The 12,127-nt window shown below is 46.6% G+C and overlaps 1 protein-coding gene across 3 annotated transcripts in view; it reads left to right on the top strand.

Annotated features, from left to right (window-relative positions):
* The first annotated feature begins 10,228 nt into the window (after positions 1–10,228).
* ULK1 (unc-51 like autophagy activating kinase 1) overlaps positions 10,229–12,127 on the top strand; it is an 86,781-nt gene continuing 84,882 nt past the window's right edge. For all 3 annotated transcript variants that reach the window (XM_064168576.1, XM_064168577.1, XM_064168575.1), the window contains exons 1-4: positions 10,229–10,652; positions 10,858–11,008; positions 11,840–11,932; positions 12,031–12,072. In XM_064168576.1, coding sequence (XP_064024646.1) covers positions 10,919–11,008; positions 11,840–11,932; positions 12,031–12,072 — 225 coding nt within the window. In that variant the 5' untranslated portion in view covers positions 10,229–10,652; positions 10,858–10,918. The remainder of the gene's footprint in view (positions 10,653–10,857; positions 11,009–11,839; positions 11,933–12,030; positions 12,073–12,127) is intronic.

Below are 12,127 nucleotides of genomic sequence, written 5' to 3'. Positions count from 1 at the left end.
TGCCTGTGATGTCTATGTTTTGATTGATCCTGGTATACTTTTTCTGATGTATTCCTTTAAATGGCTGTCAGGGTATCTTGTTTAAATATGAGGTGCTCTTCCTCTGAAGCTCACTGTAAGGAAAACTAAACCTCCCAACTACAGATAATCCTGCCTAATCCTCACTCACATGCAATGATCAGAATGAACGTGCAAGCACGAGAGAAAATGAGTGTGCATCTTGCCCTGGTTATTCTTCCTGCTCACACACAGTGGCTTTGTCAGAGTCACAGGGACAGCCTCTTTGTGCCTTACACAACATTCTCTACCCATACAGGTATCAGCAGTTGTTTGTTTGGGTTTTTTTTTTATCATGGCCTTAATTTGCTGTCCTGTGACACATTACACTGATGCCACAGTCCTTATACATGTCTTTCAAGTTGATTCTCTTCCTAAGCATATTGGCTGGCATCAGCCAGCTCCTCTGCTGCACAAACCTGTTAGAATTGTTTCATCTGGTGAGGCTCAAGGCTTCCATGTAAGTGTGACAGTAAACTGAGAATGGTTGAGTACAGTCTCAAACCATGACCAGAGAGCTTTTTATGAAAGATTAAGATGAAGGATTTAAAAGAGTAAGACCAGTGACAGAAAAGTCAGATCTCAGGGTTTATGTGGAGAATCAGAAGGAAGTTATGCCAAGCAAAGTCACAAAAACTACAGGATAGCATCACCCAAAAATCAGAAAGTTCTTTTAAAACAAAGTCCTAGTGGTCCTCTCTTGCCCCTAGATGCCATTCAAAGTCTATTCCTCTGCCTGTTTTTTCTCTCATCACCCATTTCCTACAGATTCTGAAAGTGACAATCCCTAACATAATGTGGAATAGATAATAGAGGTTATTTAAACCAAACTGACTGTGATGTTTTAAATGTAAAAGGTATGGTATTGCTTCCTAGATTAGCTCAGAAGTGTTAGGTTTGTACAAGAGAATGCAGGCAATTAGGAGGCCAGGTATGATAAGAGTCAGCCTGAGACTGACAAAAAATAACAGTGTCCTTTCTATGCCTTCTAAGTGCCAGAGTGGACAAGCTTTCCACTGCCTATCCCTTTATGGTCCTCTGGGCTTCACCTGTCAGATCAGCAGCATCCCAGGCCTGTCTATGGCCTCTCCTACCGAAATTGATTACTGGTCCCACACTATTTAATGTGTTTCATCCTCTCTACTCTGAATTCCACTTGCAGAGAGTACAGAGGTATAATAGGGTTAGAGAGGTTTGTCTTCACTATTTAATTTATCAGCTTGCTTATCTCGTTGTAGTCACAGAGGTGCTCAGAGCTTCCCAGGAAATTCACTGAAAGCAGGGAGCATGAATGCACCCAGGACTCTGGAAACGTGCATGCCCTCTCCATGAGGTCAGACTATTCTTGTTACAGTGGTCAGCAAGTGCATAGCATTTTGGCAGAAGGAGAGACAGTTGACCTCTTTTGCTGTATCTCATAGTGTGGTTCATTTATGGCTGCGTTCTGGTGCCTGTGTGTTTGTCTGACAGATTTGGTTTCTTTGCAGCAGGATGGAAAGGAACTGGGTTTAAATGTAAGCTAGTATGAACAGCTTGTTGCATGTGGCCATGATTTCTGTAAGTGGATTATATTAATGTTGCTATTCATGCCTCAAAGCTGCAAAAAGTGTCCCATCCTAATTACATAACCTCAGCTGAGGTCCCTTGGTAATAAATCCATGGATAAAACTCTTCCTTACAAGTTTCTGAAGAGCCAGAAAGAGGATGTTGGAATCCTGCTTATTATGCCATCTGAATTTTCAAAGGCTCTTGTCAACCAACAACCCAAAAGCTTTTCTTCCCTGTGAGTTTTGCCAGGGTAATCCATGAGTCACAGAATATTTGACTACAGTTTCATGAGTCATAGGAAAATGCCACAGCCCTCATAGCTCTGGATGATCTTCTTGTCTAGTACTGCCAGGTCAGGTGTCTTCCCAGTGCCTGGATATACATCGTGAATGCATCCTGCAAAGTATTATAACATCAAAAGTCACCTCCTGGGGAACATGGATTAGCAGAACAATTCTCACTGCTTGTACCTGTCCTTGGGGAGAGCATTAGCTATAGACACAGAATTCCTAAATGAAGGTTTGCCTTTTTCCTCTGGCTTTAATTTGGATATCAGTTTTTTATTAGTGATTGTTAAGTCATTGCATTTGATGGAGGGCAAATGGCAAATGCTGAGGTGTGTACCTTCCTGATCCTGAATTGGATGTAACCATCACTGTGTTGCAAGTGCTATCAAAATCAAAGGAGTACAGAAATGAGGATCAGAAATTACATCTTCAAAGACCTTGCTATTTACAAAGATGAAGGCAAGGGAGAGACAGCAATCTAGGTGAGCCATGTACCTAAATACCCCTCAGAAATGCATCTCTGATTTGCCAGGCAGGACGTCAGCAGCTAGAGATCTTCAGTTCCAGCCAAGTGCTTCACCTGAACTGTGTTTCTGGACAATCACTATGTGAATTCATGAAGCAGAAAGCTCAGATGTGCAAAAAAAAGAAAAAGGAGGAAAGAAGGAAGAAATAAAAATCACATTAAACATAACTTTGCTTTCACTGTCTCCTTGCTCTTAGATCTCCCTTTTGCTATGGGGCAATTAAGTGCTGAGGTCCAGATATGGGTGAGTCTGACATCATCTGACATCAGTGGGCTTAATTATTATTTTATATGAGTTTGAAATCACTAAACACTACAGAAACTCTTCCAGTGCTCCACTGGAAACTTTTCATCCACGTCACTCATTGCTTCAGGCTTCCCATGCTGGAGAACTATCCCTCTGCTTTCCTAGAAATGAGCAAAGAGGAGGGATCATTGCTGTGGAGTGTTGCAACACTGAGGGCTACTGATCCCAGCTGCCTGCTGCTGCAAACAGCAATGTCTGGGATCACTGCAGGGCATGGCTGTGCCAAATTTCACATTTCTGGGAGGCAGCCTGTCCTTGTCAGCTGAGAAAGCTGTCTGATAACAAGTCCAAAGGAAGAGCCTGAGATGTTTTAAGTTCTTTTTGCCAAGTGCTCTTTCTTTGTGACTGTAGGAGTAGAACTAGGGTGATAACTTCCAAGGTCTAAATTAGGAGTGACTTTTAAGGAGAGAAACTCTCAGCCTCTGCCAAAACCAGAACACTGAAAACAAACCACAGAAAGGAGAAGAGAGCTGGGCATGACAGTTTGCTTGTCCAAGGCCACAGTCTGACCTTGCCTGTGTCATTCTTGCCAGATGTTTGCCCAGTCTGTCCCAGATGGGCTCTGGCAGTGACAGTGTGCAACTCGCTCCCTTTCTGAACCCAGCATAAGGGAGGAGAGGTCTCATTTATGGCTACAGAAGCTTGCTATATCTTTCTCCATCTCCTGTGGACATTTATTGCTGCTACAGCTGTTATTTATATACACTTGCAAATAAAGGAAACTGTCACTTCTGCCCTCAGTTTGCATGGGATGAGTAAGGCTTTGGCTGGAGAAATGACTACTTGAAATTGTATATGCTACTGGTCTACTTGGAAACATAGACACCTCCAAGAGTTAGTCATAAAGAGGAAAGTTTCATTAACAGTCCCTTCCCAAGGCAAAGCTGAAAGCTTGCTGGAAGCAGTCAACCATCCCAAGTGAACTGGTCTCAGGTGCAAGGTGCCCCTGGCCATGCCTTCCCTCCCCAGGGGCAGCAGTGCTGACGCACCAAACCCCTGCAAGAGCCCAGCTGCAAAGAAAACGCCTCAGAATCCTATTTTTAAGCTGCTGCACATCTCAAACTTCCCAGGTTCATGGCAGGAAGAAGTGGCTGAGTCTATAAGAATGCAGACTTCGGCAGCTCTTCAGCAGGGAAAGGGTGTTAAACCTTCTCTTGGATGGGCAGGCTTTGGAGCAGGAAAAACATCGAGGCCCCCAATTCAGAACAGGACAGATACAGACTTCACTGTGAGGCTACTGCTGGCTTCTAGTAGTTTAGCTTTCAGAAATTATCTTTGTTTCAAGGCTGCTTTTGAGGTGATAAATGTGACTTGTCCACTTGGACTGCTCTGGAAAGACTTTTTTTGGGTTGAGAGGTTCTTTGCGACCATGAATTTCAGCCCTCTCCCACAGGAGGTGATTCTTAAACCTGGAAGGTTCCTCTGTATGTGTCATGCCATCTCCTCAGCCCACACTGAGCCTGTCCTATCTGGAGAGAAGCCCAGACTGAAGGCCCAACCTTCTTCTAAATGTAAGTTTGTAGATGTGAACGATACGGGATGCGACACTCCTCCTCCCCTATGAGATGAGTGGTTATTTTTAACACAGACCAAAGCAAGGGCTACTGCTGAGGCATGTTAGAGCTGCTGCAGGGGCTCCTGTTGACTTGAGTGGGCACTGGAAGGAGTCCCAGAGAGCCCTGCCCTTTTCCAGCAAGCCTTGGCTTCACCAGGACTGACATGAGAGGTCTCATGGATGGCATAGATTAAAGCGTGTGTGCGGATGTAGAGGGAGGCTGAGGGTGGTGACTGTGGGTCTGTTCTCATCCAGGAGAGAGATGACATCTTGTGAGGAACTGCATGATGATACCTGCTGATTTACCAACAAGCAGTGTTCATTCTGGCAAGAAATTGCTTCCAATTAGGCAGAAAGACTGCTGTGGATGGAGGATTTGCAGACTTTATTTATTGCTTAACCTCATTTTAATATAATCAACTGTTTGACAGGCAGGTTAGGTAATGGTCCTTGATGTGAGCACTAACAGATCTGAACACTGAGTACAGCCTTTAGTGCCCAGAGCCCTCTGCCAGGAGCTGAAGTGCTTCTGATATTAAAATGCAAGGGGAACCCAGGAAGCCCCTTTGCCAGAGCACCTTGCTGAGTCCATTAAAATGCTGCCTTCAATAATTCATAAAACCTGTTCAGTGAGCTGGTGTGTGTGTGTGTGTGGGAAGGGGGTGAATAAAACATCTCAGACCTAGGCCTGCCAGGATAATTCAGTAGCTAGTTAAATCTCTCCAAAGCATTAATCAATAAAGGTGCCCACGGTGTGTATAAATCCAGAATGCAATATGACAGGGCTATGGAAAATGATTCTTCCTCTCCTGTGCCTCTCTTGTGCTCCAGCAACTGGTATTTGAATAACCTCAGTGCTCTAATAGTTTAAACACCTAGTCTTGCTTGCTCTTTTATCCCAAGTTTAGATGTCACCTAAACCTCTTCAATTCAGCTCTGTGTGCAATGGAGGGAGCAGCTGGCTGTGAAAGGGAGAGAGCAGATTGTAAGCTCCATCACTTAATTGAGCATCTCCAGTTTCACTGATCAAAAGCTGATACTGTGAGTGGAGGATCACTCCCTAAGAGGAAAGCATTCTATCAGAGTTGGAGTGCTGTTTCTGGTGAGGTATGAACAAATACTCTTGGCATAACTCACACCACTGCTGTAAACTGATAGATATTTCCAAGGCTCCAAATTAATCTACTTGTTCAGCCTGTTCAGGAATGCAACACAACGTGGCTGTGTTCAAAACTCACTTATTCTAGTGTGACTTTCACACAATCACAAAACTTTAGAGGTTGGAAGGGACCTCCAGAGATCATCAAGTCCAACCTCTCTGCCAAGGCAGGATCCTCTAGGGTAGTTCACACAGGAACACATCCAGGCAGGTTTTGAAAGTTTCCAGAGAAGGAGGCTCCACAACTTCTCTGGGCAGCTTGGTATTTCCCTTCTTCCAGAAACTCTGCTTTGTTTTCCTGGCCCTTAGTGCTTCCGTCTGTGAAGCAACTGCTGTAACAAAAAGATTACACAGTAGAGCCTTGGAGATGCTCTCTGCATTGCAGACCTTTGATTTCAAAACAGAGGGATATAACAAGGGAAAATACTTGATCCTTGTGATTTTATCTGGCCAAGAATTCCCCAATGCCTTTCAGAAACAGCAGCTCAGCTTTATGAGTGGCTGCTGTGAGGCTTCTGATCTTTCATCAGACCATGTGGGGAACACCAGGATGGAGTTGTTGAGCTGGAAAAGCAAAAACATTAAGATCTTGGAGAAGACAGATGTCTGGCTGGTAGTAAGTAGCTAGAACTGTCTAGAAAGGCATCAAGAAACACGTCTCACACACATACATTCTTTGGGATATGAGAATGCAGGTCTTTGCTATATAGGAACAAATGTAAAGTGTCAGTTGTCACAGAAAACATAGTCAAACAGATACATTGTGCTCTTTGGGTATATCATGATGGGATTGAAGTCCCATGTAAGTGTCTGTGGAAGTTCTGGTAACTATGGCACAGTACACATAGCAGCAAGCATCTGAGTATGCACCCAGCCCTCTGTCACACCCACTCAGCTTCCAACTTAGGCTTTGCAGTCCAAGCCTAAGTTGTGTTGGTCCAAGTTACAGGTAAAAAAAAGTTAGATTGTTTAAAACTAGTATGGTTGCACCTATATGGGCTTCACTTACACCTTTGGGGGTCTTCAAGAAAAGACTGGACGAGGCACTTAGTGCCATGGTCTAGTTGATTGGTTAGGGCTGGGTAATAGGTTGGACTAGATGATCTTGGAGGTCTCTTCCAACCTGGTTGATTCTATGATTCTATGATTCAGCTGCTAGCCAGGTGCACACATGATGTTTTGCCTCGGTTAGACTATAATGAGAACAATTAGCCCTAGATGGCAATCTTTATTCTGTCTTTATTATAATTCTTTATTCCAAATTTGCTTGTTCTTACATAATTCCTTCACCTGTCTGTAGTGTTAACCAATTCCACAGCACAGAGCTGGCATGAGAGATAATTATACCATAGCTTTGCAGCCCAGAGGTAAGGATGGCACTCTTGGATTCCAGCAGGGAGAAGCAGCCATATTTATGACTACTGATTAAAACATGGTATTGGAAAAGAGTATCCTTTGAGTCATCAGGATATCAGTTGTCTGAGGCTTTCCTTCACGTGTGAATTAGAACAGAGTTGCATTAAATTACAGGAAGAATGTAAAGAAAATAGGCAAAGGTTTCCCACAGTCAGGTGTATGTTGATTCTTTTTATCCATCCATCACAAATCACAGCAGCAGATCTCTCCCCCCCACTCACGTTTTGCATTAGAAAATTGAACTGTAAACTCTGTCCCCTCAAAGATTAATGCCTCCACCTGAGGAAGCAGTTGACTACGTGCTGGTGGTAGTACTTTCATCATTAGCAAATGGAAGATAGTGGGAGGAGAAGAGAATATGCATGTGTTGGATGTTGGCCTAAGCATACTCTGAGTTCTGGACATCAGGGAAGAATTGATAGAGCATAAGCATTTAATCAGCACAGCAGAGGGGAAAACTATAACTGAGGAATCCTACTTTTAATTAACAAGCTTCTCAGCCCTCTTTGTTCCAAAATGAACAAATGTTTTGCTAATACCATGTGTCTGTAGAGTGCACTCCAAATATCTCCAAACTCTATGCTGTTGAGTGGCATTACATTTTATTAAGGTTTTTAATCTCTGTAGAAGTCTGAAATCTTTTCATCAGCCTATTTTTGGAAAAGATATTTGAGAGACATTTAACTGCTACAAATGTTAAACTGTCAGTTCAAAGACAGTGGTGTGCTTCATCTGTGTGCGTGGAATCCTGTACAGCTCGGTCCTGATCCTTGTAGAGACCTCTGGGCGCCTTCACAGTTCTTATGCTTCTTTGAAGTTCCACATACACACCAGAAAGCTACCCAGGGAGTCTGCTTAAAAACAACCTCAAATTGCTTAGAAGAGTTGGGGCTGTTCAGCCTGGAGAAGAGGAGGCTCCCAGGTGACCTTCTTGTGGCCTTCCAGTATCTGAAGGGGACTACAAAAAAGCTGGGAAGGGACTTTTCAGGATATCAGGGAGTGACAGAACTGGGGGGAGTGGAGCAAAGCTGGAGGTGAGGAGGTTCAGACTGGATGTGAGGAGGTTCTTTGCCATGAGAGTGGTGGAAGCCTGGAATGGGTTGCCAGGAAGGCAGTTGAGGCCCCATCCCTGGAGGTGTTTAAGGCCAGGCTGGATGGGGCTCTGGCCAGCCTGATCTAGGGTAGGGTGTCCCTGCCCATGGCAGTGGGGTTGGGACTAGATGATCCTTGTGGTCCCTTCCAACCCTGATTCTATGATTAATAAAAACAAAACATCAACAGGGGGGAGGGCCAACTTTGCCTCCTGGCTCTGAGTACAGCAGCAGGCAGAAAGCTACCTCAGAACCCACATTTAATCAACAACAGTTTCAGTTAAACTTTTTTTTTTTTTTTTCCAAACACCAGCAGTATGTGGAGGAACAAACAAGCACACAGAGTACAGAACAAAGAACATTCATCTCGGCTATATTTTGGCCTCTAATTTAACAGCACTCCTATCAGCTTCCTCCTTCGCCCCGCACTGGGACAGCGTGTCTTTGCTGAGCTAGGCAAGAGCAGGCAGAAACACCTGCGGCCACTAGGGATTTTTACCACAGCTCTCCCACGAGTACACTTGCAAACCATGGTGCCTTGGCTGTTTTCCAGGCGAGGGGGATACCACGAGTTTGCCTGCCTAGAAATCATTTCAGAAGTTTCAAAACGTTTTCTTCACTTCCTGCCTTAACTTTTGCAATTGCTCTCTTCTGCCTTAAGAGACAGCAGGCTTTGATAGTCGCTAAAAGAAATTCCTCTGTCATTTGTCAAACAGCTTCTTTTTCTTCCCCCCCCCCCCCCCCCCCCCCCAATTTGATATCGTTTGCAATTTTTTCCCCATTTTAGTGCTTTTGGTTTTTTTTTTTAATTAACCCTTTGTCATCACTGAAAAACACCTGAAATCATAGCCCTCGTGGATGGCACAGGTCCAGAAGGGAGAAAGAAACCAAGCAGGTTTATTTTGTGTGGGTTGTTTATGGTGGTTTTCTTTTTTTTTAAAGTAACTTATTAATCGATTTCTACTGAAATCACAAAAGATGGTTTAGTCTTTAGGCTACTTTTACAGACCATATTATCAAATTTCCATTGAAGAATGCTCTTCACGCTGTTACAGTTCCCACCAAACACTGACTAACTGCTGGAATTTGAGATGCAAATTACTACCAGTCAGGCACTGCTATTTTTATATCAGTGTTTGGCATATGCTGTCATTTTTCCATTGAAAATTGAAGCACAGGATGGCATCCAAACAGGAGTTCTCCATAACCAACAGGCCACAGGCCAGACGTTGTTAGCAGCCAGCCACTGTTTTTGGGCAGAAAACGAGGCTGCAGCTTCCCAGTTTTTGCTGGAGAGGGGTTAACTGCAGACACTCAGCGACTCGATACGGAGCACCCTCTGTGCTGGGTGCCTGCGGAGCTGCCAGCACCGCGGGAGCAGTCTGTGTCCGGCGTTGCAGTGCTGACACACATCGATGTCAATACCACGCAGTTGTGTAAAAGGCAAACTTCAGGCTGGAACCTGCAACCTGGAGCGCTGCCTGCCAGCTGCATTGTTTTCCCTGCAGCTGGAATATGATGTTCCACTTTGGACATACTGATAGGGATGCGGATGAACTGGAGTGAATGGGAAAGTGGTCCAGATACCACCATGGCTGGGTGAGGCGGGCTTGGGCAGGCTGGAGCAGTGGGTGGATAGAATGCGGTTAAGAGGTTTGTGCGATGGAGCGAATGACCTGCGGGCCCACACCCACCGGGCAAAGCACACCACGGCGACAGACTGATGATGGGCAAGACTGAGCAGCAGGGTGGGAAAGGCTTCTCACTGCCATCATGAATGCACATTAAGTTCCAGAGCATCGTTTCTAGAGAGGTTCGCGTGAGACGAGCTGGGTGGAGGTGCTCTCTATCCCTCCTCAGGGTGAGCTGGAGGCCTGGTCTGCTCCCTTCTGACACAGCGGGGATGGCAGAGCCGTTGGTCCCTGGCACAGGAGCCCGTGGAAGATATGGGCCATTCTGCGGGGGAAGAAAGGTGCTGTGGGTGGTGGGACCAGGGACCCCTGCTTGAGTGCTCACCATTCCTATGGTGAAATGTTAAACTTCACCCGTAGGGACCCATTTCTTTAGTTGCTGGAAACATTTCCGTAAGGTTTGGGGCAGAGCCCTCCCTGCTGAGAAGCATCGCCCGGTGCAGCGAAGCACACAGCACCCGCACCGCTGACTCAGGGCCGGCGGCGCCTTTAAATGTGTCGAGCTCGGCCCCCTCCGCCTCAGGTGCTGCCGCCGCTGCCTCCGCGCCTGCCTCCCCCAGCGCCGCGCACCGCGCTTGCGCCGCGGCCGGCACTCCGCTCCTGTGAGCTGCGCTCCGCACAGCTTTGTCTGGGCCCGGCTGGGTGGCGAGCTCTGTGCGAGCCGCGGGGCTCTCGGGGTCACCCCGACCCCGCTGTATACAAATAGTCGGGGGGCGCAGGCGGCCGTTAAGGTGGACTCGCGCTTAAGGTGGTCCGCTCCGTAAGGTGGACTGGGCTTTAAGGTGGATCGCACTTAAGGTGGACTCTCAGTGAAGCCGCGCCTGTGAGGCGGGGAGGGCCGAGGCTCGGCATGGAGAGCCCCGCCTGAAGCGGCCGCCGGAGGAGCCGCGCCGGTCTGTCCTGAGGAGGAGATGGGGAAGGCCCGCTGCTGAGAGAGCCACCTTCTCCCCGGTCTCTAACAATGACCAGCTCCCGGCCGTTCTGCAGGAAGAGGCAGCCCATGGACGAGGGCGAGGTGGGGAAGAGGATCCCGGCGCTGGGCTGCTTAGGGGGCTGACAAGAAAGAGGCTGTCCCCGTCAGCTGGTCTCGACTCTGACTACACTTCGGGGGGCGGTGGCAGGGGAGTAGGTGCTCCGCTGTGCTTGGATTGGGAAAGGTTTGATTTTCTTTAAGGGAGCTCCTTCACCAGCGCCATCTCCCCCCTCCTCGTCCTTTTCAGCTGTGAAGCCGTCCCGGCCGCAGTGCCCCCGCCGGCCCCGGGGACCCCCCGGCCCAGCGCCATGGAGACGGTGGGAAAGTTTGAGTTCAGTAGGAAGGACTTGATCGGACACGGAGCCTTTGCCGTCGTCTTCAAAGGCAGACATAAAGAGGTGAATACTCCCTTCTTTTTCTTCTTTCCCCTTGCCGTTTATTTGTTGGTTTGGGCCGAGCTGGGCGCAGTGTCCCGGTCACCCTGTCCCTGCTGTGCTGCGATGGCTATTCTTAGCCAGGGCATCAGCCCTGGGCTCTGGGGTATCTGTGAGAATGGTGGATATATTTATTGTCATTTATTATTGTTCTTTCTGGAGTGGCTCTGGGAAGCAGACGTGTGTCCCAGCTGGACCCAGGCAGGTGGCTTCATCCTGCGGCTGGGCAGAGCAGGGCTGCTGCGGAGTGGCCGCATAGATGTCCTGCCAGCTAAAACCGGCCCTTACCCTGGAAACAAACAAAAAGCCTCCAAACCCACTGCCTGTGAAGCGTGTAGAGGGCTTTTTGCTTTGTTAGTGAGTGGGCTTTTTTTATAATCTCTGAAGTTTTGCCATTCTCCACTTAATTTTTCCAAAAGGAGAGGAAATTGCTCTCTGATAAATGAGAAGAAATCAATCCAGCCGTGGATTTTCCATCATTAGGGCTTGGGATAAGCCATGGCTCCCACAGTGCCTTTATTTTTAGTGATTAAATAAGAGGATAATCATCGTATAAAGGAGTAACAAAACCCCAAACCTTGGGGTTTTCTCCTCGGGCCGAGAGGGATAATTCAGGAAGGGCAAGTCTGAACAAGTGAGGGACAGGGCATCAGGATATAAAATAAGAGCCTTTACCGGTGCTGTGAGACAGTTCTTTCAGTAGTATTTGTAATCTGTTAAGGAGGCTGCTTACCCCAATGTAAATGAATGGCAAAATTTACATCTATCTTTGAATTGCACTGTGCACTCTTTCAGAAACCTGAGCTGGAAGTAGCTGTGAAATGCATTAACAAGAAGAACTTAGCAAAATCTCAAACTCTACTGGGCAAGGAAATAAAAATACTTAAGGTAAGGATCGACTGACTTCATTTTTTTTTCCCCCTCAGTCTTTGTTCTGTAAGCCTTTTGTTGCTCCTAGCTTATGGTTTTTGTTTTGCTTTTTCTAGGAACTGAAACATGAAAACATCGTTGCCTTGTATGATTTCCAGGTAAATGCATTCAATTATGGCAAAGTGTTTTGGATTTGGGAGAGGAGCTTGTGGA

The sequence above is a fragment of the Pogoniulus pusillus genome, chromosome 30 (assembly GCF_015220805.1).
Source record: "Pogoniulus pusillus isolate bPogPus1 chromosome 30, bPogPus1.pri, whole genome shotgun sequence".
NCBI classification, from domain to species: Eukaryota; Metazoa; Chordata; class Aves; order Piciformes; family Lybiidae; genus Pogoniulus; species Pogoniulus pusillus.
The sequence above is the reverse complement of the archived record's forward strand: the minus strand, read 5'-3'. Positions and strand labels throughout refer to the sequence as shown.